At 39.9% G+C, this 27,627-nt stretch overlaps 3 protein-coding genes across 5 annotated transcripts; 2 read left to right on the top strand and 1 right to left on the bottom strand.

Annotated features, from left to right (window-relative positions):
• Positions 1–367: 367 nt before the first annotated feature.
• Positions 368–13,514, top strand: pabpn1 (poly(A) binding protein, nuclear 1). 3 transcript variants are annotated; one of them, XM_014969415.2, is made up of 7 exons: positions 368–849; positions 3,138–3,246; positions 6,693–6,760; positions 7,344–7,450; positions 8,267–8,354; positions 8,584–8,741; positions 12,738–13,514. In XM_014969415.2, exons 1-7 carry the CDS (start codon positions 715–717, stop codon positions 12,931–12,933), a joined length of 861 nt encoding a protein of 286 aa, XP_014824901.1. In that variant the 5' UTR covers positions 368–714; the 3' UTR covers positions 12,934–13,514. The 3 variants fall into 3 exon arrangements, with proteins under 3 accessions (XP_014824901.1, XP_014824902.1, XP_014824903.1); XM_014969416.2 differs by lacking the exon at positions 12,738–13,514 and adding an exon at positions 11,618–11,800 and having other exon boundaries at positions 370–849; XM_014969417.2 differs by lacking the exon at positions 368–849 and adding an exon at positions 873–1,288.
• Positions 13,515–15,244: 1,730 nt separating this feature from the next.
• On the bottom strand, positions 15,245–18,438 carry ngdn (neuroguidin, EIF4E binding protein). The gene is made up of 11 exons (XM_014969418.2): positions 18,360–18,438; positions 18,043–18,102; positions 17,636–17,707; positions 16,833–16,970; positions 16,667–16,751; positions 16,499–16,551; positions 16,243–16,360; positions 15,981–16,155; positions 15,650–15,803; positions 15,436–15,499; positions 15,245–15,352 (listed from the first exon to the last, which is right to left on the bottom strand). The coding sequence occupies exons 1-11, from the start codon at positions 18,378–18,380 to the stop codon at positions 15,333–15,335; spliced, it is 960 nt and encodes a 319-aa protein (XP_014824904.2). The 5' UTR covers positions 18,381–18,438; the 3' UTR covers positions 15,245–15,332.
• Positions 18,439–19,971: 1,533 nt separating this feature from the next.
• Positions 19,972–23,172, top strand: cebp1 (CCAAT/enhancer binding protein (C/EBP) 1). The gene is made up of 3 exons (XM_014969412.2): positions 19,972–20,449; positions 21,384–21,686; positions 21,774–23,172. Exons 1-3 carry the CDS (start codon positions 20,447–20,449, stop codon positions 22,071–22,073), a joined length of 606 nt encoding a protein of 201 aa, XP_014824898.1. The 5' UTR covers positions 19,972–20,446; the 3' UTR covers positions 22,074–23,172.
• Positions 23,173–27,627: the final 4,455 nt, after the last annotated feature.

The following is a 27,627-nucleotide window of genomic DNA, read 5'->3' as shown; positions in this document are numbered from 1 at the left end:
TGTTTCCTGCGAAAGGTTTCCATGTTTATTTTAACTAAAATGTCATAAAAAGGTTTTCCATAATGATTTATTAAAGGGACCTCGCTCAGTAAGGTCAAATAGGGTGAGGCAGTTGACATAACTCGCTCAAATATTATGGGAATTTATTCGGTGAGCAATGGGCTTTGTAAGTTTATTAAAGTACCGAGAGGAGTTCGATTGACAGAAACATCATCCAATCAAATGCGTACGACGCCATTCGCGAACCGGAATGCCCCGTGTGATTGTCCAATGAACACACGGAAAATACTGAAAAGGTTTGTCTGGAATTCTCTGTAGACCAATAGAATTGAGAGCTTTACGCCTGCAGTGCTAAGTGACTCCGCCCCCAGCTTCCATTTCTGAACTGAGGAGACGCCGCCGCGCTCGCGTACAGCCCTCGCCTTTTTTTTAAATATACACGTTTAAGTAAATAAAGTCGGTTCGGTGTCGCATATTTGGGCCACTGCCTAAAAATAGCGAGTGAAACAGCACACATTGTGTGTCGTGGAACGCTGTTTGAGTTATAGCTAGAGCTGAAGCTAGCATTTTATTTCCCATTTTAACTTTACAGAGCGGCGTTTTCCGCCGTTTTTTTCTTTTCGCCGCCCCGCTCACTCTACCCCCTTGTGTGTGAGTGGGGGCCTGCAACGTCGGTTTAGCCACGAGGCGCGTCGGTAGTGTCGGATAAGAGCGATGGCGGAGTTCGGCAACGGACTAGCAGATGAATCTCTATTAGATTCAGATCCCGGACATCCCGAACTGGAAGACCCAGGTGTCGGTGACGAAGAACCGGGGTTAGAAGAGGGAGAGGCCCCAATTGAAGACCCGGTGAGTAAAGGGTATTGTTCCGCTAGTGAGAACCATCTTGGATACCAAGGCACGTTAATGCCACTTCGGAACAGTTGGTTAAACAGAACGTATAGTTTTTCTGATCTCCTTCTAAAAATCTTTAGTCACATGCCGTCTGATAACGCTACTTTGGTATCAACCGCCATTGTGGTTCACGCAGTGCAATAGACTTGGGTGGTGACATGCGTGGTGTCCGCGGCCATCTTGGCGCAAGAGCAACACCAGTTTCTCTGCGCTAGAGAGAGCAACCCTAGCCTGTTGGGGGTGGGGGGGAAAATCCTCGTCGCAAAAAAAAAAAAAGGAAAAAAAAAAATGCAGGACGGAGATGCAGGACATTGTTGGGGCGAGCACCGGACAGGCCGCCGCCGTTAGCTGTCGTTTTAAAAGTCTACCTCCTTAAGAAGGCGACCGGCTGACGGTAATTTAATCTTTTATCTCCTTTCATTTTTCTTCAATGAAGCTGCTTCTGCTGTTCAGGCGCTGCTGTGCGAGCACACGCGAATGACCCAGCGGCAGAAGGCTAATGTTAGCATCAAATGCTGCACCCTAAATGACCAGCGAACCTGTCAACTGTTGTCGGTAGTCACGGGATAAATCTGCGGCACGTCATGGTAGCTGTCGGGCTAATTGTGTTACACGACAGACACAATTCATTCTCACGGGATAACATTGGTGTGAGCGAATAATAAAGCCATAGCTAGACGAGGCCGACATACACTTGACCATCTTTTTTTTTTTTTTTTTTTTTTTTCTCTTTCCATTTTCTGTGCGCTTTGGCCGACTGTGGGCAGTAACCTGCATCACGGCTAGTTTAAAATTAATACCAGCTGCACATTTTCAATGGACTCACACATGCGTATTCTATCATTTGCACTTCAGTGCATATTTCCCAGGTAATTACTGGATAGCATGCTTTGGCGAGGAATTTAGGTTTTCTTGTAGAAAAATCGTGGCTGGGGACGGAGATGGAAAAAGGGGGCTGCGGTATCGAAGGGGCTGGGTTTGCATCCTTCACTGTTTTTCTTTTCTTTTCTTTTTTTTTTTTTACTGGAGGAAACGAGGGGAGCGTGAGACCTTGTTCTTAATATGCGTCAAAAAATAGGGGTCAGAACGTGTCAGATGCAGGTGGATTGCTCCCCTGGTCTACATATGAATCGTGAGGATATTTGTGATGTCTTGGATTACAACAAACTGAATGCAGGAAGAGTGACTCCGGTTACTGTAACTCCCTTTTTGTCCTCTGATTGGGAGATCCGAATTTGGGATGATTCTTGACTGTTACTGTGAGCAAATGAATTAAAAAATATATAGGCAAATAGGCAGTGGCTCTGAATTATGCTGGAGCGACTCCCACTGTGCTGCAGTGCACCACTGTCAGACAGGAGGGACTTCACACACGTGAGGGCACCATCAAGTCAGTGTTCAGCGCAAATGATGTGACGGTTTTATAGAAAAATGTGTTATTGAATGAGAATCAATATGGCCTCAGAGCAAACTGATGTCAGTTGTTTGAGTTGAACAGTTATTTGACAAATATTTAAGTTTATTGAAGTCTCTGGGTGAAAACACACTCATTTTCTTGGAAGGTTTGGTGTTGGAACTTGGGAGCCAGAATTTCTAGTTTACATGATATTTATAAAGTGTGTGGCAATTTGCAATGGCTTTTGTTTGTAGACGACAACGCTATTTTTTAAGAATTGTATTTTTTATTTATTTTTTGGCTTTGGCAATGACTGATGTTTTCTAATGGTTGTAGAAAACATGGCTGATAAAATGGTCGACCTTGAGAAGCTGTAAACTCCCAGTTCCCATTAAATGTATCAAAACTAAGAACATCATCAACAGGTTATACTGTGATGCACTGTAGAGTTTTATAAAGATAAATTAATTGTGTGACCTATGCTTTAACGCATTCATCTGGGATAATCATGTCAAATATATTTGTCATTGTCTATTTGAAACCTATCAAATAGGTTTCAAATAGACAATAAAACCTGAAATGTTTTATTTTTATAAGGGGAAAAAGGCTGTGATTAAAATCTTTTTGTAACCAGAAAGATTTTTAACAGTTACACATCTATGGAATGAATTAGTGGTATGTTTTTTTTTCTTTCTTTCTTTCTTTCTTTCTTTCTTTCTGGATCTACTCAGATGAGGACTTTTAGCTTTGGTGCATATAACTGAGCATCAACATCAGATGCATGTCAATGGTAACAGTTTGAAGCTACTCGTTTGACAGACGTATTGGAAATGTGCCCGTTTTTCAGGAACTGGAGGCTATTAAAGCCCGGGTCCGAGAGATGGAGGAAGAGGCAGAAAAGCTGAAGGAGCTACAGAACGAGGTGGAGAAACAGATGAATCTCAGCCCCCCACCAGGTACGTTTGTTTTTCGGTTGACCAGTCTGTAGTTTTCCACTTTATTTCAGTGAAGGGAGGACGCTATAACAGTGTTAAGTGGCTTCTTGAAAACAATTTTTTGTCAATATATGGTTGACACAAAATTCCTTTTGAGTGGCTTTGAGTTAACTTTTTTTCTGTTTGTTTGTTTTTTTTTTTTTTTTAAGATTAGTTCATTATAATGAATTTAATTACTGTGTTTTTCTTTTTCTTTTTTTTAATGTGTCCTGTCTGGCAGTGTTGCACTCAATCATTCTTTGTGCAAAGGAGAAGCCCAACAGATTTACTTTCATAAGTGGCTTTGTTTATAAGTGGCTTGAGTTTCATATCTCTCTCTCTTTTTATATTTCAAGTGCAATGACCACTTTTCCTAGTAGTAGTGGTGCCAAATATGCAGCTAGCAGAAGACTTACTAAGCCCGGTGGTAAAAGCACTAGAGCAGTCCCCCAGCGGTTCAATGTGTTTTTGTTTTAAAAAAAAGTTGACACGATCCTAATCAGCCACTAGATCTTAAAACAAGCTTTGAGATATTACCTAAAATGGATGGTGATGACTAGGCTTATTTGTATGCTTAACTAAATATTCTTGGGTAGAAAACTATTGCATTGAGGTTCTTTGTGTTTTCCTAAATCCTGCCATTTTATTTAGTAACACTGCAACTTGATGCAGTGTTTTGATTTGCTGGTTGTTGTTTGTTAGTTTTCTAAGCAAATATGGTATTCTGTTGTATACTCTGATTGGATGAAAAATACCTCTCTGTGATTGGCTGGTGGTGTGGCTCATTTACAATAACTTTGTCAAGTCCAACGCTGAGCCAGAACATTAATTACTCTTAAAGCCTGCAACAAGCCATTGAACATTTTACAATGTGCTCTTCACCCCTTTTGTGCTTTAGATTGTGTCTCATGATGAGATCATGTGTCTGGATGATCTCATCATGAGATTGGTCAAGCTGCTCTCCTATAGACTTCCACAGTGCCATATAACAGCAGGGGACGTCCTTCATCCTGGAGACTATTTAAGTGTTACTCCCCCAATGTAGATCTTATCTGCCCTCTTTAGCATGAAAGAACAACCTCCTATCCTTAACAATAGATAAACGGCTAGACCATCTGAGTTGGGCTCCACAGAATTGTTGGTACATAACAATCAGGGATTCACACCTATTATCCAATCAAGTCTCTCTTCTCTGACCAGAACCTATAAAAGGAAGCCAGATCCACTGTTGGTCAGAGCAGACTTGACAGACTCCTTTGACTCTATTTCTGTTCTCACCTTACAAGGTTCAAATAAATTTCTTATTTCTTCTCATCCAGACTCTTGTTAAAGGAATTTTTTCCACGACAAGCCCCAGTTCAGTGTGTCTACTATAAAGTTATATTAACCCGTCTTTTCTATTGCTGTTATTTGTGTATAAAAAAACATTTTTAAAATGAGCAAAACTTAGCCTGGCAGGGGGGGCAAGTGAAGCTTTGCGCCCCGCCAGGCTTATAGTCCTCTGGAGAAAACTCTGGGTGTTCTATACTGAAATTGTTTAAATTTGCTGTCAAAACTACAAGGATGGTTCCTGGAGATACAATTTTGACTTGGAAAGTCGGTTTCCAAACTCGGTACCCAATATGGCTGCCACATGTATGAAATACAACGATAGTTGTTAAAGCTGTTGGCACTTCTGTTACGTTTATCACATTAGAATTGTGACATTCATGTTGGTGTTTTAATAGATATTTGGTCCTAAAGTGTTTAATACAATTCAGACAAATATATTATGGGCTTGTATTTCTGTTAGTAGTTAGCATCATAGCCATTAGCCAATACCACTAGGTTTCCAACCTACAACTACAACACACTCCACTCAGGTGTGATGCCATGACACTCCAACCCTGATCTGAGCTCACAGATAAATTGAATGGCAGCAAAAGACTCTAGATAATAAGTGGAAGAGGCATGCTTGTGAAAATATATGGTTTATAATGAATGTACCACTAGTAGTGATAATGCAAATGGCTTTACTTTTGAGTGTTTTGTTTGCTTGAGCAGTCCAATATCGTCAACTGTTTGAAATAAAATGTTAGACCTATGAGTGTATTACTATGGCAGAGCAAAACCACAGTTTTATTTGCAGTTTCTAAGACAAACATCATCATTTAAGGGTTTTCATAAAATTGTCTGGCAACGTGTTTCCAACCACAGCAACACCACCCAACTAAATTTTGTACTTAAAAGGTATCCAACTCGACCAAAAGTTGTTTAATTGTTGGCCCAGTTGGACTTGCAGCTCAACAAAGCCTGTTAGCTCCTTCACAGTATTTCCAGTGCTGCCTCACATAGCTGTGGGCCTGCTCTGTGGCTGCCATGGTGAAGAAGACATGTTGTTACTAATGCAGAGGAGCTCAAAATAGGTTTCTATCTAGATGTCCTTTTGCTATTCCTGAAGTCTTCTTTAGGAGCTCCTTTTTGGAAGATGAAAACTTAGGAGCACACCCTAGTGTTTGCCATGGGGTGAGGGGTCAGGATGTCTCAACATTACTTAAAGGAAAACCGTCTTACAGGACAAAATAAAAATTCCTGTTGTTGCATAAATTTTTTCTGGATGACCTGATTAAGGCAGGGACACAAGTGTCTGTCCCAACCAGAAAATTGCTTGGCAACGTAAGACCATTATAGGCTGAGTTCAGGGTACGGCCACCACTCTTCGCAGAGACGTGCAAAAAGCTTTGGATCAATGAGCTCTGATTTTCCAATAAACTTGAGACGTAATGTGAAGTAAATAATCTAAAAGTGCCGTAGCTTTGCTATATGATTCAGTATTTCTTTTCTATTTAACATAAATCCTGTTTCCCGGAGTTGTCTTCATCTCCAGTTATTCAGAGGTTACCATTTCAAAATAAAACAATTCAGTGATCTAGAGAATCAAATACAGGACAGCTTTAAATAGTTCCACATTTGTTTTTTATTTTTTAAATACGTTTATGTAATGACGAACAGTCTGCAGTCATGGAATCAGGCCTCATTATGAACTGGATTTCTGTGTTGTCGTGACTGTTGCTGCATACATTTTGATTATTAACCAGTTAAACTTGAGATTTCATGTGACTGAGTCATTCTCTATATTTTTTAAAAGCACTTTCTGCTAATAAAAAGTTAGTTCAGACATGTGTGTCCCAGAAAATGGAAAAAAGCCCGTTATTCAATCCTCTTCCCACATTATTTTAATAAATTATGAGCGAAAATTTGATCATAACTGATGGTGCAGAGGTTATTTTGGGTAAAATCATGCAGCAAAACCTCTGTTCCCAGACTGTACGATGTTGGAATTTAAAACCTGTAATTTTTCTTCCAGATCTGTCTTTCAAATCCAGGTTGTTATAGGCCGTCTTGTCTCTCAGCAGTCATATTGACTTCTTCTCCCTCCTTGTTTTCAGTTGGTCCTGTCATCATGTCCATCGAGGAGAAGATGGAAGCAGATGGCAGATCTATTTATGTTGGCAATGTGAGTAACAGTCTGTTGTCCTGCACTATGTTTGACGTGCTGTTTGTCACTTGGAGTTTAGTCAAAAAAAGACCCAATTTCTTATGTTGCTACTAAGAGAAAAGGGGGAAAAAAGTTGGAATTTATCCTTATGAAGCGGGTCAGTAATGGTTGGTATTTGTAGTTTTTTCACTTTAAATGAACTCCAGACATTTTCCAAGACAAACCTAAAAATTCTGTTTAGCTTTTTGTCATGAAAGGGCAGCATTCAGCACTTCCATACTTGTACTACAGCTTGATAGTATTTAGCATACAGATATTCTGTGCTGTGGTGCTCAGCTCCCTGCTGCTTTGTTCGGGTTTTGTTGGCCTCCCTCTCTTCTGCCCTTTTCTCTCTGACACTTCAATGGCTTGGCTTGCTTTAGTCAGAATGAACACTGTCCTGCACTCAAGTTGCTGTGGTACATTGTGGCTTCTGAAACCCATCAACAGTGACAATGTTCATATTTGAAAAATAAGTTCCTTTATTGTCAGATTTGTTGGATGTTGGTGTTTCTCCCTGTGACGTATCTGGTAAATGTTTTTCTACATTTTCTCTCCTCAGGTGGATTACGGTGCTACGGCAGAGGAGCTGGAGGCTCACTTTCATGGCTGTGGTTCAGTAAACAGAGTCACCATTCTATGTGACAAATACACAGGGCACCCCAAGGGGTAATAACCCACCTAATTCTCTCTTATGTGTGCTACGAGTTACTGACTAAGAATAAATGGGCAAATATTTCAAATGATGCACAGATTAATTTAATTTGGAGATAAATGCAAATGACGTTCAGTTTTTCAGTGAGACGGGGATAACCTATTTTATTTTTATTTTTCTGATTTGAATGACTCTTCCAATGAAGGAAGTTTCAGTTCCCATCAGTTTAGTTTGTTGGGATATTTAAAACCAGAAGCTCAGCAGAAATTACAAATGCACAGAGCCGATATTGATATCTGTATCGGTCCTGATATTGAAAAGAAATTCTAGTGTCGGTGACAATGTGACCGATAAATAAGGGTTGATCTCTTTAGTCTAATTCTATGCGTTATGCTCTGACCTTTTGAAAGGTTTGTTACATTTTATTTTTACATGTTTGGCCAATTTTAACCTATGGTTTTTGTCATTTTCAGTACTCCTAATTGCTCTGACTCAACAAATTAAAGCTGCGTTGTCTTTACATGTTTGACCAAACCTATGAAGTATTGGTGTGTTTTAGTGTGTTGTAATGGTGCAGAGTTATCAAATATATTTGTAATTAAGTAAATTTATGTTTGTTTATAAAAGAAACATTTTAATTAAATTTGGCACCGTTTTTCTGTATGGGATCGGTATCTGCCAATATTAAACCTCAGATATCTGGATTGGATCTATGCATCCAGTTCTGTATTATCTCAGAATTGCTTTTTTTATTATTATTGCATAATCATGTTCTTTTATTTAGAAATTTCTGTTGATTAGCAACTTTTTCTTCCTCCCCTCATTTTTAGGTTTGCTTATATCGAGTTTGCAGACAAAGAGTCTGTTAGGACAGCTATGGCTCTGGATGAATCCCTTTTCAGAGGAAGACAGATAAAGGTAAGAAACTTTCACTTTGACATGCAAAAATGGACAGTAACTTAATTTGTTTTTTTTTCATGTACTGGAAAATAAAAATATTTAACTTTTGTGATCTGAAACATTTGACTCGTCAATAAAATGGTCCGAGTCCAAGGCGACGCAGTGACCATCCAAAAAAAGTGTTGACGTCACAGTGGAACTGCATGTTTTGAGTCTGAGAGCTCCCAACACCCCAAACTGTGTTCAGGTGGGAGCCAAGAGAACAAACAGACCAGGCATCAGCACCACAGATCGCGGTTTTCCTCGGGGCCGGTTCCGATCACGGGGTGGAGGAGGAAGCTTCTCCTCGCGTGCACGATACTACACTGGTTACACGCCACCTAGAGGCAGAGGACGGGCCTTCAGGTGAGCTGCTGTTGAGGCCTCTTGCATCAGACCCCCGGGGAGCCTTACCTTCATGTGTAACATGCCATCCACCGTCAAAATCTGTCGGTACCCTTCACTTAAAATATAACATTAGAGACTGTAAAACGTTCCATTTAGCTTATGAAAAACACTGAGAGCGAGGGCTTCACGTTGTCTGTCATTATCGCTACTACAAAGTCTCCAGGCCATTTTGTTTGTCAGCTCAGTCGTACAGGTTTTCTTCTGGTCCTTGCTACCTTATTTAGTGAAGCTGGCATTCAGTTGGAGCAAGTCTGGGTTGTAATCCTTTCATTTTTGTGAGAAAATGTCTGACCTTCAAGGGCACAGTCTCTAATCAGCCACTCCCACACACACACACACACACACACACACCATGAAACCTTAACCCTCCCAGTTCACTCACAGATCTGGCCTGTAAGGAAAAGAGGGGAGAGGCTTGGATAAGGGCAAAAATACTGATACTAATGGACAGGACCTTAAATTCCCCCAGGGACTGATTAAAAGGTGGGAATTAGATAAACTATGTGGTTAGAAAGAATCTAATCTTAAACTCCCGATAGCTACACAATGTGCCCTCATTAATCAGCAGCAGCATTGGTTAGCATGTCGAAACCACAGAACATTCAGAGTTGTTCCATTTGAACTGGCCTTGATGATTTATCTCCGAGGAGTCTGGTAGCTACATCAGGACTTTTATCACTGCTTTAGTTCAGACTGAGCTGCAGATCTGAACCACATATAACATTTCACCAGTGCTTTGTCTTATTGTGGAAAAAATATCAGCATCAAACCTGGCACGGAGCTGCAGCAAGCTTGGGAAGGTTTCAGTTTTTAGCTGTGATCAAATATCGGGCTTGTTGGATTGGTTCTCTGTTCCTAGCTAAAACCACCTCAGTTAGCATTTCACTGTGCTAAAGGATTAAATAGCCAAATCATATTTCTTTAAAACCTAAAACCTAACGAGGCATGGAGCTTTTGGGATTAAAGTCTGAAGTAAAAATGCTGTAGAATCTCAGTATTTACTCAGATTTAAAACTAGAACATGAATTGCAACTAATGCTGCCAGCATTTCAGTAGTATCTCAATGTCACGCCTCATTATTATTTGGTTAAGTGATCTCTGCAGTGTTTATAGTAAAAAAGATCAGTATGCACTGCACCTTAATAAAATGCAACATGCCACTCTGAGGACTTTATAACATCTTGCTGTAAATAATTCACTTTTGGAAAAAAATTTTTAGAAAGCGTTTTTTTTTAATCTAGGTTTTAGTTTATTCTATTAAAGATGTATTCCTGAACAGCTTTCTTTTCCATTTGACCTTTGACCTTGAAAGAAAAATAAGCAAAGTGGTAGCGCTGAACAATGTTAGATTATTGGATCCAAAATCTGTGACCTTTGTGTCTTATACCTTGCCCAAATGTAGCCGCATTTTTAAAACTGAATAACTCCGCTGCATCATTTTAAAAAGTATTGTACACAGGGGATCGGTTTCAGAAAAGTTTACCTCCACATGAAACCATGCAAATCTGCTGCAGAGTTTTAAATATGCCAAACCCACAGAGGGCAATGTGTGGAACCCTAAATCTCAGTTTTCACATAGTTTTCTCAAATATCCACTTTGGAGTTTTTCTAAATAATCCTTTTTAGTGATGGAGAGTTTTTGTGTGGATCAAAGGCCACACAAAAACTGTTTTCCCAGATATCTGGCTACATGTGGACTAGGCCACAGGCACTAGGCATGCATCGTGTTGCCATTGACGACACTGGTTGTCCTCTTTAGTTTGAGTTGGCACAGAAATGTGTCCACCATGTGGAGAAATGTTGTGGCCTTCTCGCAGCCTGCTGAGCGGCAGTATGCAGCAGCAGTAGGTGTGGGAGGGGCCATCCTGCATTACTCCATGCTCCATTGAGTCAGAATAAAGTCTCTCCAGCACTTTATCTGTCATCTCAATTAAACAACTTGAAACTTTTCTAAACCTTGATGCCAAAAACCGACCCAATGCTGTCAGGATGATCACATCCACACGATTATCTTCCCAAGTACGTGCAGCAAAGAGCCAGGATTTTGATGCCTAACACTATTCATAATGTCGTTTGTGTTGTTTAATTTTTTTTGTACTCTATGTATGTGGATTTTTATTTTATTTTTTTTGCATGAACATGACTCCCCGACCTCCACTTACACTGCGCACACACTCGCTCCAGCTTCACAGCGCTCACTCCCAGAAACGAGGGTTCATTACTGCAGCCTGACCTCGGCATCTGGCCTTCCGAGCGGCGGGGCGTTCAGTCCCAGTGTGACCCGTTTGTACTGTCTGTGCGAATGAGGCGCTCTGCCGCTGGCTGGCGTCACTCTGTGTGTGTGTGTGTGTGTGTGTGTCACGTTGTGTTTCTGAGTGTGGATTAACGCTGCAGTTGTGAGTCCACCGTGTAAGTGAATGCGTCTCGCTGATGATGTGTGTGGTGCTGTTTGTCCTCACGGTCTTTCCCCCACAGTGACCCCCAGAAGGAGGCTCTCTCATAGAGAGACAGAGAGAGAGAAAGAGGGAGAGTGCCATTGCTGTCCCCCCTCACACCCCCCACAACCTCCCCACACACACTTATCGTTCTCACTCAATATCTGAAAAACAAATTTTCCTCCTTTTTTAAAGCTATTGGTCTGTCCTTCCACACTGATTAAAAGACAGCCTGTCTCATTTTAGACATTTACAGTTGACTTTTTATTCAAACCTTTTCCTCCCCTCACACACTCTCACTTATCTATTTATATATATTTATCACACCAGAAAATTGGTGTCCATCTTCTTAAGCCAAACAGAAAAAAATCTCACCCTCTTTTTCTCTCTCTTTTCCAGGGGCCGAGGGCGAACAACATCGTGGTATTCCCCTTACTAAACACCCCCCCCTCCCCAGTACTCCCCTTACTATCAGTCCTCCCCTCCCATCTCTGTTCCATTTTAAAACACACACATACACACACACACACACACACACACACACAATGAAACTCCTCCCCTCCTCACCAAAAAAAGAAGAAACCACTGAGGAGAGGAAAAAAAGACAAAAAATGGAAAAAAAAAAAAGAAAAAAGAAAAAAACACAAACCCCTCTCCTGGACAGAGAGACTGGCTGGCCGCAGTGTGAGATTGTGTGAGAGCGTGCGTGTGCAGAGCTTGATGCGGTCACACCTGGTAAGGTAAACCTCGGTTGGCCATTGGTGGGGGTGGGGGGGAGGTGAAACATCTGTTGGGTTTCTCTTTCTTTTTGTTTTTTTTATTTTGTTTGTTTCTGAATGGGAGGGATGGGTTGGGGAAAAGAACAACAAAAAAAGTGGTTTAAAAAGAAAGATGGTATCTCAGGCTGCAGATGTGTCTCCTTTGGTCTGGCTGTGACCTCCTGCTTTCACACCATCACCAGTACAGCCCACCCACTCACCTTCCACCGCCATCCAAAAAAAAAAAAAAAAAAAAAAAAGGGAGGGAGGGCAGGAACAAGGAAAGTTGATGTTCGATTTTTGTGTTTTGTTGGTAGCGCATCAGTGTGAAACGTCCACTAGCTTTTGAGTGTTTGTTGTTGCAATTATTGTCGTTTGGAGTTTGTCATTACCTCCTGATCCCCTTCCTTACCCCACCCCACCCCACCCTCTCAACCCTTTCTGTCTTTCTCCCTCTTACACCCTACCCCCTAAAATGTATTTTGTTTATTTATGGATTGTCTGCTGTCCAGTGAAGGACTGTAGGATTGTATTTTTTTTTCTCCCCCACCTGTTTTGTAGCTGAAGTAACTTTGTTTTTGCAAGTTTTCCCCAAACCAGGCATGTTTCATATCATATTTTTTTTTTTTTTTTAGTACTCCCCCTTCATTTCCCCAGTGCTCCTCCCTCTGTGCACCTTGTCTTCCATCTCTCCACCCCCCTCCTCCGCCTCTTTCCCCCCCTCCTCTCTCTGTATATTAGACCACTTCTTGTCGTTTCAGGTTTCAGGACCAGTGGAGGCTGACAACCCCTCCCCAGGTGGCGCCGGCCCCCCCCACTGTCTCCGCAGCATCTCTGTCTCTCTCCGCTCCCGCTATGCACACTCACCCCATCCTGTCGGTGTGGGGAGGCGGGGGTGGGGGGCAGGGCGACCACAGGCCCACCGCGGGGGGCATTTACTACAACAGCAAACGCTGATGATGCTTTTTAACTAACACTTTCAAAAAAATGAAAATAAATTTTAAAAAACAAACAAAAAAAAAAAACGTCACACATCGCCCACAACGAACATACACACCTAACCAAACACACTGCAGAACTGACGGCCAGCCAAGCCAACACATGATTTCCCACACACAGCTGAAGCCAACAATAGCCGAGTGGCAGACGGGCAAGTTTGTGGAATAGAGAGGGGGGAGAAACTGGGTGAGACGAGGGGTGATTAATTACCAAGGTGCGACTCGAGGGCGCCCCCTTTCTCCGACTAGGTGCAGTGCAGTCACGGCTTGTTTGAGAAAGGCTGCCCAGCTAACAGCATTGAATTAAATTGAAGAGTGGGCTGGAGCTGTTTTAGGGTGGGGAAAGTCAGGGGGTGGGGTTGGTCTGGAGACCTTTTCTGTTGGTTTTTTGTTTTTGTTTTGTTTTGTTTGTTTTGGGGAAAAAAAAAAGATTGGGGGGGTTTGGGTTTGAACAAATGTTTTGCTTTTTTATTTTTATTTTTAACCCATGAGTCTGTAATTAGGAGAAAAAAAAAATAAAGACATTGTGTAAAAATGAAATTGCGTCAGTTTTCTTTTCTGCTGTGGTCCGTCTAAGAAATGTTCACTCATGTATTTATTAGTTCCTCATGGAAAATACTGAACTATTGTGGCATATTTAATTGTCAAAGTGCTCTGAAACTAACCCACATTTTTCTAACTGAATTTAACAATTCACAAGGATCGTTTTTCAACTCAAGGAATCTTGACTTTTTGTTGAGGAGGTAGTAATACACTTGAAAAATTCAATCTGAATTCATTTACTCATTTAAAATTTTAGATTTATATTTATAAATATAAATATTTCTAGTAAAATTCCTATGCCGCTGTCCAACATGCCTAGACAACACGCCTGTGACTACTGTATTTATTAAATGTCTGTGTGAAGCAACACAACTGGTAAGCTGAATCCTCCCTCAAGTTGCTTTATTGGAAAAAATCTAATAGGTTACAGATTGTTAAACTAACCTTTAACAAAAAAAAGCTAAAGCGTTTTTGGGTCTAGACAGGGTATGATTAAGTCTATTGGCTGTGGTGTTCATCTATCGCATTCCAGGGATTATGAATCAGTTTGAAAGCAGTCATATGAGGTCAAGTTGCTTTTTTACTGAAGTTAATATACTATTGAAATCAGTATTTCAATGCAACAAGCCCAAACGTGCTTGTGCTTATGTGTAATTAATTGATAAGAGGTCAGATGTTGGTCAAGTCTATGCAACATAGCTTTGGAAAAATCAAAAACTGGCTGAACTAAATCTTAAATGATTTACATAAATGTGCTGAGTTCCCACTCTGTTTATGAATAATGAAATAAACTGAGCTAGAACCCACATTTCTAGATACCCTTGTATGGCTAACATCTCACTTTCCGTTCCCCAGTGTTCCCTCAAGTTTGATCAGAAAACAATTTGCTTCAAATGTGTTTTGCTCCTTTTAATCTGAGGAAGCAGTTTTGGTACAGCGCTGGTTTTTACTTTGTACAGCATATATGTTAAACTAGATGTGATGATGCCACAAATATCCGTAACTAGATGCAACCAGGGATGTGTGCCAAATTGCTGCTGTTGGCACCGAGTTAAGTAGAGCGAGCAGCCGTGGCGGCCATTAATCCTCCCCAACATCTGGCTGGGCGTCCAGCAGCTGTTCGAGCTCTGCGCGCCGTCACAACTGAAAGGGCTTTACGGGCAAGCTTCAGTTCTCACACCTCATAGAAAAGGTAGGAACGTATGCTGCATTCCAGGTGTACTCGGAACTGGAAAATCCCGACTTACCAGTCGGAAAAATCAACTGGGACGCCCTCCGATGTCGGATTTTCCATTGGGGAAGTGGGAGCAACTCTTAACTACCTCCAATTGGGACTTGTTAGGCGGACTTTGCGTTTCAACATGGCCGCTCTTCGCATCGACAGTAGTAAGCTGTGGTGGAAAAACATTTTACCAGACACATTTTACACGTGTCCACATGTAACATTACTTTAAAATCAATGCTACACGTAGCACCCACAACTCTAAACAAATTAAAAGTGTTTGCTTATAGGTATTGGAAACGACGTTAAGGCACCGCCATATTGGAAATTCCGACTGTACTGGACGGAACGCTATTACCTGGTGTCTGACATCAAACCCAGTTCCGAGTTCTGAATTCCCAGGTAACTGGGACGCAGCATTGAGCCTGTTTGATTGATATAGGAAACATGACTGCCCTCTAGTGGCAGCTGCAATTTTACAACCAATTTAAAAAAAACACAAAACAGCAGTGATGTGGAGTTTATTACTTTAACACAATGAATAAAAACATTTTCATTTAATATTCTGACAGCATTGAACACCACAGCTTGGTTTATCTGTGTTTCTTGAAGGCTGTAAAAAGAAAAAAAACATGAATAATCATCCATTCATTGCACCTCATACATCCACTCCCTTTTCCTTTATAACAGACTCACCTCTCCTCTTGGTTTTCTTTTTCATGAGTTTCTTCTTCTTCTTTGGTCTACCACTTTCCCCATCCTGGGGTAATTAGACAAAAAAAGTATCTCAGAACTGACAAAGAGAGCAACACATACATATCCCATAATCCACTGGTGAACCTGGTAGAGACAGAGTTCCTCCATATATGCCATTCACTTGTGAGAAAGTCAGAGGTCACTGAAAACACACCTGTCCACCTTCACCGCCGGTCAGAGCTGTGATGTCACCGAAGTGTGTGATGGCGCTCAGCTGGCTGGACATGGCCATCGTGCTCCTCTTCCTGGCTTTCTTCTCGTGCTTCGGCATATTCAGACGCACCATCATCGACTCCTCGTAATTTTTCCTGTAAAGTAGCAATTGGTTCAATATTCTTAAACTCCCACTACATTTCCCTGTAATGGGAGTATTTGGTGGAAGTCTTTCTAAAACACACCAGAGGAGTGACACAACACAAAAACCCTAATAAAATTCAAACAGATGGATGTCTGAACAGACTGCAAAGAAGCCATCAAGTCTCCACCTGTGGAGCTCGTCTCGGCTTTCCCTCTCCGTCTGGAAGTCTCGTCTGTCCCGGATCTCCTCCGGAGCGTCGCTGTACTGCTGCCTCAGCTCCTGGATCACGGAGCTCCGCAGAGCTGCTCGTCGCTGCCGCTCCGTCTGAGCCTTCTTCCTGTCCGCTTCCGTCATGTCACCGTCTGAGGGGAAAAATTGGGCGTTTTAATATCCGATACCGAGAAACCGCCGTGAAACAACTCTGCTCAATCGGAGGTGAATGTCGTTACCATAATGCACTGGCGCAATCTTTGGCGGTACATATTTCCTGCCACTAGAGTGAGCTGCTTTCTTGTCGGAGGCTGCCTTGTTCTTCGTTTCATCCTCAGAGTCCTCCGATTCGCTCAGCTAGGCAATAAGACACAAAAGAATCTCTACTTTTTTTTTTGTCTCTTTACCCAAACTTAAACAACTTCATTCCAATATAGTGAGAGAAAGACTCTTTCATTTAACTAAAACTCTTCGGTAACAAGCGGAAGAACTTACTTTGCTGATGAAATTGTCAGGATTTGGACGCAGCTGGAGTGGATCATTTTCAGCTAAACTCAACAAAAACAGATAAAACATGTATTCAAGTCAGGCTGCTTAAGAACTGATGACCTTTCACATATGATATTTAATGGAGGGGAAAGAAAAATAAAATCTACACATTACCCAAACTTCCAGTAACAGCAGTGCGCACCAGTTTATCAATCTGGTACTTCAGTTTGTGGTCTAGCGGTCGCATTTTCTCTAGCACCTACAAAAGAGGGAGAAAGCTGAATAAAGAGTGAAACCTGCACAGGCAGGAACCTGCGGCGTGTCTTGCAGACATTCTTACGGTTCTGATGGTGACCACTCTGCTCAAAGCTTCGCTGTCTTTTATCTTGCCTCCTTCGGCCTTGATGCTGATGAGATGAGTGAGGTCCTGAAGGTAGAAGAGCAGGAGGTTGTAGCGAAGGTCCAAGAAGGACAGACCCTGTGAGGAACCATCAGAAGCAAACAGTTTATTATTATTATTATTAAAGAATCAGAACGTTTTCATTAAATATTTACAGTATTTCAAAGAAATGTTCATACTTCTTGAACTTTTAGCAAAGAGAAATCACAATTTATTAGACTATTATGTGACTGCAAAGCAAAAAAGTAGTGCAGGAAAATTAGTTGCAGCTTTCTTTTTATAAAAAAAAAAACAAAACAGCATATGTTGGTATTCAGTTTCTGGAAGCAGTGGCAGCATCATGGCATGGGGATGCTTTTTTTTAAACACGTTTTGTTATTATTTTTTTTTTTTACAAATAGTATGAAAAATGTGTTGCACATTTGCATTCAACCCCTCTGAGTCAGCATTTTTGCAACTTTGTTGCTATAATTAGTAATTTTTCTCTAACAAAAATAATAATTAAAAAAAACTACATTGGCCAAAATTGAAATCGTCAAATTTTTAAGAAAGCAAAATTGGTGCTACCATATTAAAAAAAAAAAGCATGTTTGACCATTTATCTGGTTATTTCCAAGATTATGGTTTCAACTTGACAAAATGTAAACAAGTTGAAGAGGTATGTGATGGTATATCTTAAACTAAAATGTGTTCACAGATTTAGGTCATATAGAGTTACAAAGACTCTACCCATGTTTACTTACCTTTGAAGTGTTGAATACTCCATTCTTAACTTTAGTCAGCAGCTCTTGAACATAACTGGTTACTGATACTACCTAAAGTAAAACAAAAAGGTCAAACCTTCATCTATGGCGAACCACTACAGTAAAAGCAATAGGTACATAGTATTTTCCAAGGAACCACTGGAAGGTAGTGAATATAAGCTACTTTATAGAACATCCAGTTCCATTGCAATAGAATGCTACACCTTCTGCCACCATCTAATAATCTCGAACAAAGTTATATGTGATGCATAATGTGTTTCTACTGTTTCATTTAAGACCTTTCGAGCAGAAGCTGCGACATTTTCAAAGCTGAGGTTTAAAGTAAAGCCTCAACATCCATTTATTTCTATTACATACAACTAAACTCGCTTTGTTGCTAACCTTACCTGTTCTGTCAGATTATTCAGCAGCTGCACAGCTTTGGGTAAATCACTTTCGATTAGATCCTGTGAGACAGACAAAAAAAAAATACAATACATGTGAAATAAAATAAAATTTAAGAGAAAACATTTGAACATTTAAGTAGCAAAAGGCGAGCAGGGTGTTTATCCGTAAGCTTCATCGACTGCGCTTTAATATTAACATATCATGGCACAAATATTTAGAGATGTCCTCGGTATTTAAACGACTTTCAAGAACATTAAAGAAACCCTTTGTACGAATACAATATATAAAATATCTTAGCAAGATGGATTTTACTCACGTTGTCAACAGGAGCAGCCATTTTAACTTCAACCGACCTACGGAAGCCGCAGGGAGACAGTCTTTTTGCCGCGCCTGGTGTAATGACGGGAGCTCAAAAATATGTCCATCCAAATAAAACAAATGGGGCGGAAATTATCTTAATCAAAAATGTCTCCCGAAGATTAAAAAATAAAAATGAAAAACGTGTCCGTGCGCCGTATCGTATCAGAGAGGATACTTTACTTCTAGAGGGGGATTTTTTGAGCTGTATTATCACCCCAATACATTTTTATGGCGACTTACTTTTAGCCCAGATCAGGTCAGGTCGCCACTAAGTTCAACAATACTTCCCAATCTAAAAACAGGTGTCTACTGTCTTTTTCTTTCACAACCTTTTATAGGCTGGGTGTCAAGATAAATAATCTGAAACATTTTAAAAATATTGTCTTCAAGGCAACTGGACAGAATTCAGCAGAATAAAGGTTGAACTTCTATTTCTTTCAGAGTCTCAATAAACTATTGTACAATAGTTAGGTCAAATCTACTTGTGTAGATTTTATTTTATTTTATTATGACCATATTATGCCAGCTCTATCTAAGGCCCATCAGCTTAAATGTCAAAGGAAAATGTATGTTTAACAGCAAGTTATGGTATCTAATTCAGTCACTTTTTTATCATGCACACATATTTTTAAAAAATTACTATATGCATTCTTATTATGCTTATTTATCAGATTAAAAGTACATTTTAGCTGGCATTAAGCATACTTTTCATTAGACCTACATTACTGTATAATTTTCTTTTAATAGAATTAATATTCTAATCTTAGCAGCCATGTTTTCATTAGCTGTAAGTGAGGAAAAAATAATTAAAATGAAAGAAAAATATGCTTTAAAACATCACAGAATCTATATAATGTGTGTTTCACTTTATGCATTTACTTACTGAGAAACACTTTTCAACAATATTTCAATGTACTGAATATTACTGCGTATGATGGTTTCCATACGTCGTGGTCCAAAGGATCACAAGGCAACACGAAAACTGTAGCTGCCCTTCTTAAGATTTCACAATGCAACCACTTTTCTGATACAACCGTGTGCTCTTTCCAAATCATTTTATTTGAAATCAAACCTTTTCATTGGGCTTGAATCATATTCTGGTTCACAGTTATATGAAATAGTAACATTAACAGTCATGATGTTGAAAATGATCTCATATTTTACAGGTATGTTCTGCTGATGCCCTTGGTTGACGTTCCGCATTTAGCCCAATGCTACGCTGTCAGGGGTGTCAAACTCCAGTCCTTAAGGGCCGGTGTCTTGTAGTTTTTAGATGTGCCACAGGTACAAAACTCTGGAATGAAATGGCTTAATTACCTCCTTCTTGTGTAGATAAAGTTCCCAAGAGCCTTGCTAATGACCTAATTATCCTATTCAGGTGGGGTGCAGCAGAGGAACATCTAAAAATTGCAGGGCAGTGGAACTCCAGGACTGGAGTTTGACACCCATGCTGTACTTTTCCCCCCCACACCTAATATCACTCAGACAAAATCGCCTACAAATTAATTACAAACGTCAAAGTCAATTTTGGGGGGGGGATTTCAAAATAGAGCTACTCATCTACGACTGCTTTACGTAGGTTGTTTGTCACAAATCAGCTCTCATCTGGCAACCTGGGACGACTTACCAAGTCAGTGTGAGAATCTCCACTGTCAGGGTTAATTGGGGCTGATCAGATAAAGACATCCTGGATGTGTTGCCTCACAGTTCAGGCCTCTGGGATAACTGCTGAACTTGATAACCACCTGTCCTCCAGAGATGCTAATGAGGCAAAATGGTAATTCAGGGATCCTGGCTGCGGTGGGTGACTCAGTGTTGAGTTTTTCTTTTGGGATTTCAGAGGAACGTATGAATGTAAGTTGATGCATCTTCCTAAAAAGGATAAATGTGTAGCAGTTAGCGACTGAGAAAGTGACAGAGAAAGAGAGAGAGAGAGGAAGTGCTGATGTGATCATCAGAGGGGTACCTGCCTCTCGGTGTCCTGCCTTAAAGTCATTGCGGCTTGCACCGTCTGAGGAGAGCTGCAGAGTTTGAGGAAGAGTCATGGTAAGTCACAACCTATTTTTGTCGAAAAGTCCAAATAACTTAATGAGGATTTCAGGGTTTAAAAGAAAAGGAGTAAACGGTCACAAATTAATAAAAACTGTATATATTCAGGAACTTCTATGGGAACCATTGTTCGATGGTAAAACTGACTCAGAAGGTTGCTGTGTGAATATTAGATTTAGGGATTCACCGTTTTCTGTTGTACTTTAGTGTTTGATGTTGAAAAAAGAAATTGAGAATAATGATAAAATTCACTTTGGAAGATGTTTCACATGTCAAATGTAAAAAGTAGCTTCTACATTTGATTGCCAGTTTTTAAAAATGTTACATTTTACATTCAATGTAAATCTAATCTAAAAATGCCCCAAGACAGGCTTTAAAATGCTACTTGCTGTTTTTTTTAAATCAAATATATATCAATAAAGCATATCATGAAAAAGTTAATATCTTAATAGTAACAATATATATTTTTTTGACATGAATAAAAACAAGTATGAGGTAAATCCATCTCCCATGTGCCCAGTTTTATGGTTTTAATATTTTTTTAACAGCCTAAAACTTTTCCTTCCTCCATTTTGAAAAAAGAAAAATACAAATATATTATAAGATGAAAATAAAAAGTCATGCAGCAAAGGCGCACAAAAAGCGACTTGGTAGGTTTTAGTTCTGCTTTCTGAAGATGAATTTCATTGTCTTTTTTAAATTTTTTGAAACGTGAAGTTGTTTAACGGCACTTGTATTAATCCGTTACATTTCTGGTTGTTTACAAATTGCTGAATTTGTAGCACGAGAGCTAATCAGATTCTGGGGGAAAAAAAAAAATTAAACTAAAGCTCAAAGAACGTGCCTGAACTCGACTATTTTGACTGAAGTAATTCAAGAACAAAAAAGCATGGGGCCTAATCTAATTCTGCCCATCAAACGCCGCCCGCAGATGTCAGATTCCAGAGTGTCGTCTGTCATCCAGGAGTGGGTGAGTTCGTATCCAGGTCAGCCTCACAGTCAGCCCCTGAATCCCGTCGCCTCCAACCAGGCCGCACAGTCCAGTCAGATGTCTCAGATGGACATGATCTCGTACGGCCAGTCTCACACGGGGATCATCAGGGGGGTCACTGACGAGAGAGTAGCCGAGCAGATGATGGGACTGCCCTACCTGTCCTACAACACGTCCTGCCTCAGCAGCAATCCCAACTCGGGGAGTTTGAACCACCACCAGAGCCACGCCGGTGCTCAGCAGGTGAGTCCAGCACGTTGCGTTTGTGGGGTGCGTGACGTCTAACAGAAGCGCTGCTGCTCAAACACCCGTTCCCGTTTCTCCACCCAGGACTTCTCGCCCTTCCTGCTGCCCAGAGCCCCGGTGACCAAGAGAAGCATCAGCAAGGACAGCGCGGAGTACCGCCTTCGGCGCGAGAGGAACAACGTCGCGGTGAGGAAGAGCCGGGACAAGGCCCGTAGGAGGATCCTGCTGACCCAGCAGAGGGCCCTGCAGCTGCAGGAGGAGAACCAGAAGCTGCAGATGAAGATAGGACAGCTCACCCAGGAGCTGGACACTCTGAAACACATCCTGTCACAGCGGCACCTGCAGGGAGGCGAAGACGGCACGCCGCAGGAGTCTGCTATTTGACCTTTTTGCACCCCCCCCAGCAGGTCTCGCGGGTGTCAGAGCTGCCTGTCAGGATTAGGCACAAATGTCCGAAAGACTGAAAAAAAGAGTCTGTTTTACACTAACATTTGTGATTTTGGGAAGTGGAAAGATTGTCTTTAGCATAGGTTTAAAATGTGTGTTTGTTGAAGTTGCATAACGGCAGAAAAAAAAGAAGAAAAAAAGCAGAACTAACTCAAAGTGACCTAGCAACCACACAGAGGTTATGTCCACCACCCTTCTCATTTTAATGCATCTCTTTGTGTAACGTAACTTGCCATGTCTGCCCAATTTTTCTTACTGCGCTCACAAGACGAAAAACTAAGAAAATGAAAAGAGCCTTCTTCACTGTGCTGTAATATTTCACAAAGCGTTCGCACTATGTAATTTATCAACTGAATTGAAAGCTCATAGATTTGGATAACAGAAGAGTTTCTGAAAACAGACTTGAGTTTGACTTTTTAACTTTAATAGGAGGATGGCTCAGAATTAATAAACTCTAGTTCAGTTTTGATTCCACATAAGTGTCTCTTCTAACTCATCGATTTTAATTGGCAACTTTTTTTATTAGCTTTCTGTCACTAGGTAAGGATTTTGAAACATAAATTCTGTTTAAGCAAAAATGAAACCTGAGGATTTTCTACATTTGCAAGCATTGCAATCCCATCTTAATTAACTTTATCATCTGAAATGGCATTTTTACCTGCTTTTGCTAACCAGTGTTAGTGGCACATTTTATCACAATAGAATCGTGAGGCCTCACTTTGGGCTCAGAGTACATTCCTCTCCCAAAGTTATATGCTGAAAGGGTCAAAACTGGCAACGTAAAGAAAGACTGATCATGCCTAAAGATAGCGAAGCGGGGTAAATGTGCCAAAGTTGAAGCTACGTGGTGGGGAAGGCAAAAATAAGCAAAAATAAATAAAAAATGATACTGAACTGGTGCGATCTGGAATCGAACCCGTGTTCATGGCTTCTTTGAAGATTACTTTCGCAGTTTTACTTTAAAAACGAAACTTTTCCCAAGATGGCGTGTGATCCGTGACGGGCTTGCTTGAAATAAAGCCTCTTTTATTCAGAATTCAAGTCTGTCTCTGAATTTATTTTTTATTTTAATTTTTTTAAATATCCTCAGGTAGGTATCTTCGTAAGCAGCTGAACCCACGCTGTTTATAGCCTATACGTTACCAGTCTATTTTTAGCTGAGGTTAACAATGTAAATATGGAAAAACAGACTGCAAAAGAAAATCTGAGCTCTGACAAATCGTGAACTTACAGTCAAGCTTTACCTTAGGTGTAGCTTCTGATGAATATGAAGGTTTGTTGACTTTAGCTGACGCTTGATTGAACAGGTAAATATTTCCGCTCCTAAAAGTTTTTAAAAATCTAATTTAGAAAGTGAATACGTTGATGTCCAATTCGTAACTGATTACATCTTTCAGTTTATGATTAAAATGAGAATTTCTCAGCGTTTGCTAACTAGCTAACTCTTGCAGAAGCATGTATGCTCAGAGCTAGGAAATAAACACAGCAGAGGTTTCTTGTGTGTCATGACACATTTGTTTCCTTAAAATTAAACTATGTTCTAATTTAAATTAGGTCGTAAATGGCGACATCTTTAATTTAAGAGGTACTTTTATATGCTTTGATAACTTCCAGGTCATAAAAGTTGAGTTTTTGCCACATAAGGCTACTGATTTTATTTTTTTTTTAACTTCAGTTAAGACTAGCTTCTTGAACAAGTAAATATTAATTCCCCCAAAATGTTTTTGTATAATAAATTTAAGTATTTCATGATATGTTGCCTAATAGGGAAAATTTATCCTTTAAATAACAATTTTAGCTTGTGCTAACTAGCTAGCAGTTAGCCGCCAATCAAGATAAAACTTTGTCAGTTATTTTTCTGTAGAACATGTAAATATCCTTGCCCCTATATGTTTTAAAAATACACATAGATAAGGGTTAAAAAGCTAAACTAAAATAAAATAACACCAACTTGTAACAAACTATAATTAATGCTATTTTCAATCATGTATTAAACATAACTCACTGAAAAATAGCTTATGTGGCATATGGTCCCTTTTAGACACGTGATAAAGGACATATAATCTCTTTTTGGGTGTGTTTATGTTCCTTTGTGTGTGTGGTAGTAGGTTTATGTTTGCATAAAAAGGTAAAATAAACCCAAAGTGTTCGCTAAACAGTATTGCTGAGCTATAAATGTGCAAATATCACACACTAACTGTTAAAGGTTTAAGTTAGGTAAATGAAAACAGCATTTTTAGTTGAAAATGTATATCTTTTTTTTATATATTATGATGGTTAAATTACTTAAAGAAGATGCAACATAGGAAGAAATGCCTCTTTTGTGATACATTAAAAAATACATATAAAAGGAGTTGTTTTACTGGTTTTAAAATCAGATATGAAGAGACGGAGCTGTTCAGAACCACAGCGACGTTGAGGACCTCAACTTTAACGCTGTTAGAGTCTTCAAAAACTTTTCCACTGTGTCTCGCAGACTGATTTGTTATCCGACTTCTACTTTATAACCATTGCCTAATTATTTTTACCTGACATTCGAAGGTTCGTCAGGGCTGATTGTGAAGCGTTGTTGCTCAACAGAGTTACACAACCCCCTGTGGTTTGTAGTGAAGGCGATGAAATCTAAAAATCTAAGTGCCTCCGTCCATAAATATTTGATTTGTGACCACCGTGATGGGATTCTCTTGACGTAATTTCACCAGATTGTTGTTGTGGAATCTGGTTTGCAATTGTGCAGTAATTCTTGTAAAAAACAACAAAAAAAAAGGTCAAATTATTAATATTTTTCTTCCCAATAGGAGATCTTTGTTTTGTTTTCTTGTGACGCACAAATTAAAGGCCGGATTACACTAATTTATCTTAAAAACATTTCCAAAACAGCAGCAAATTGGAATATGTGACTTAAACAACTGCAGAAACTTGTGAAAACGAATCAACATGTTGTGTTGACGCTGTCATTGATTCCACTCTCCCCACCCCCTCAACAGCATCCTTCGTCAAGGTGCACACCAGCCGCGCTATTTCCCATAAACCCTCTACCCACAGAAACGGACGTCATGCCATGGACCGTTGTGCCCCAGCGGTTTCCCTTTGTGGGATGGGCAAGATTTCGACACAGTGGAGGACAGAGATGAGGAGTGCAGAGATAATATCAGTGTTTGGGGCTGTCAGGGCCTTCCTGTGGCTGTGATGGTAATGAAGGGACACAGAGATAGGACCCAGACGGAAGGGGTGGAGGGCATCAAGCCAAACATTTGATTTATTTATTTAGTGTAATCTTGTAGATTTCTGATTGGAATATGGTAATATGAATTTCAGGCGACATAGCAAGTTGTGAAAAAGTATTCCACCCCTCATCTGCTATTTTTTTTTTTGTCACACCTATATTATCAAGCTAATTCTAATATCATTTATCGTGCCCCCTCGCCCTCCCCCCAAAAAAAGCAACTCCATTTCAATTGTTTGCCTTTTTTTTTTTGGACGATTCTCAAGACTTTAATGAAAAATATTCTGTGGCTTGACAAGACGAAGGCACAGAATTACAGAAGGTTTATTTAACAAGTAAGGTTGTCTTTTTGAGATATCAAAATTAGTTTCATTATCTAAAACATGATGAAAAACAAACAAAACAAAAACAGAACAAGAACAAAGGCAGAAGTCCTCTTTAAGTGTGTTTTTTCCCACAGGATTGTCAAAATGAAACACTAGCAGTTTCGTGTTGATACCTTTTGTTGTGTGAGACCACAAGAGGTTTTTTTAAAAATTTTTTTTATAAAAGCAAAAAACATTTCTGATAAGATATTTGATAGCGAGTATGCCCAAGTAAAATAACACGTTTTCACATTTGTTAAAGTTAAAAAGATCTCTTAGTTTGCAATTTTACGACATGCAAAAAAAACAAAAAACTAACGGGACTGCCTATCAACCCAGCATAAACGCCTCGGCCGGACCTCGACAGTTAATTTCAACGCTTGAGATTATAGCGCATCAAAAATAATAAGAAACGTACTGACACAGAGATTCTAAGAAATGCTGTAACACTTCCTGTATGCACCACTCGAGGAGCAAAGCAAAAAACTCAGACATTTTCCAGACATTTTTTTTTTTTGCAGCAACAAAATAAAAAGCAGACACTTGCTTGTGAAAATTTGTGTAAATGGAGAGTGAAAGTGCAACAAAGTCTCTTTTCTTTTTTTTTTTTTTCAGTCTGACAAGTCCCTCATGCAAATAAAAACTTCTTGTGTGACCGTGTCTGTTGAAATGTCCCGCAGCGTCATGTGGGGCAATATGTGGTCCCAGGACTGCAACATCTCCACAGAGTTAAGAAAGCCTGTATTTCACCTAATCCCTACCAAGTTACTCAACAACAACAGCGCACCACGTGAACCCCACTGCCACCCCACCGATGGAGCTCCGCTCTGAGATGTGATATTGATAAAAAAAAAAAAAAAGTGTCTTCATTTTATATCAGGGGGGAAATGAGAAGTTAGATGACCACCGACGATGTGTTATCTTTGATTTTAGACATTTAAAAAATGCGTTTCGTCAACTGAAATACGGAGCCTGAATGAGGAAAACGCATTAATTCTGTAAGGTAAGGTAATTTTATTTATAAAGCACATTTTCAGCAACAAGGCAATTCAAAGTGCATTCTGCTTTAATGGCCATGTGGTCCATGCCCCAGTGGAACAAACAATGTTATGGGTCATCCACTGAGACTTAAAACAGCAGGTGAGATGTTTCAAACTAATCTAAAGACAAAGTTTCAAACATTTAATGCACTGCAGGAGTAACCTGCTGATAGTGATGATCTTATTGTCTTGCTTTAAGATGCAGGTATCAGGCACACATGGATAAAACGCCATTCTCCCAAGTCTTACCATGCAAAGGTCAAAAGCGTAAAGGCGCGTTTGACGTGTCACTTGTAGATCCCTGATTTATGGCGCCACCCTGTGGCAGACAAGCGAAAGGGTAAAGAGCACAGATAAACAGATGTCATACTCTGACACCCACCGATGTGCTGCACGACAACACTCTAACTCGGCTGCTGCTTTTTTCTTTCTTTCTGGGAAATATATGAAAATCTTCTCATTGTGTTGAAATGTTCTTTCTTGAAGGAAAGTCAGGTTTTGTATATCTGTTGAAATTTCAAACAGACATCAATTTTATAATTTGATTATTTTCTGGAAAGCAAATAAATGTTTCAGAAGTACTGTGCTTTAGCATTTATCATTAACTAAACTGCTTTAAGGTTCTACGAAGGACATGTTTTATTTCTGTTGGTAGTGAAAGCTATCCCCCCCCCCTTTGTCACCTTCATGTTAATATCTGAATATATTCTAATTCTCAAATTAAATTCTTATGTAAAACAACAGTGATGAAGATAACTGTTGGAGGACTTAAGAGTGAAGTGAACGTAAAGTGTAGCAGTAAACCTACAGCTAGATGGTTTAAATCAAATCTTTATTTTGTATTAGAATGGCTCAGTCAA

Source organism: Poecilia mexicana, unplaced genomic scaffold (genome assembly GCF_051168715.1).
Source record: "Poecilia mexicana isolate PSO_F unplaced genomic scaffold, ASM5116871v1 scaffold_20, whole genome shotgun sequence".
Taxonomy (NCBI): Eukaryota; Metazoa; Chordata; class Actinopteri; order Cyprinodontiformes; family Poeciliidae; genus Poecilia; species Poecilia mexicana.
This window is presented reverse-complemented; position numbering and strand designations above follow the sequence as displayed.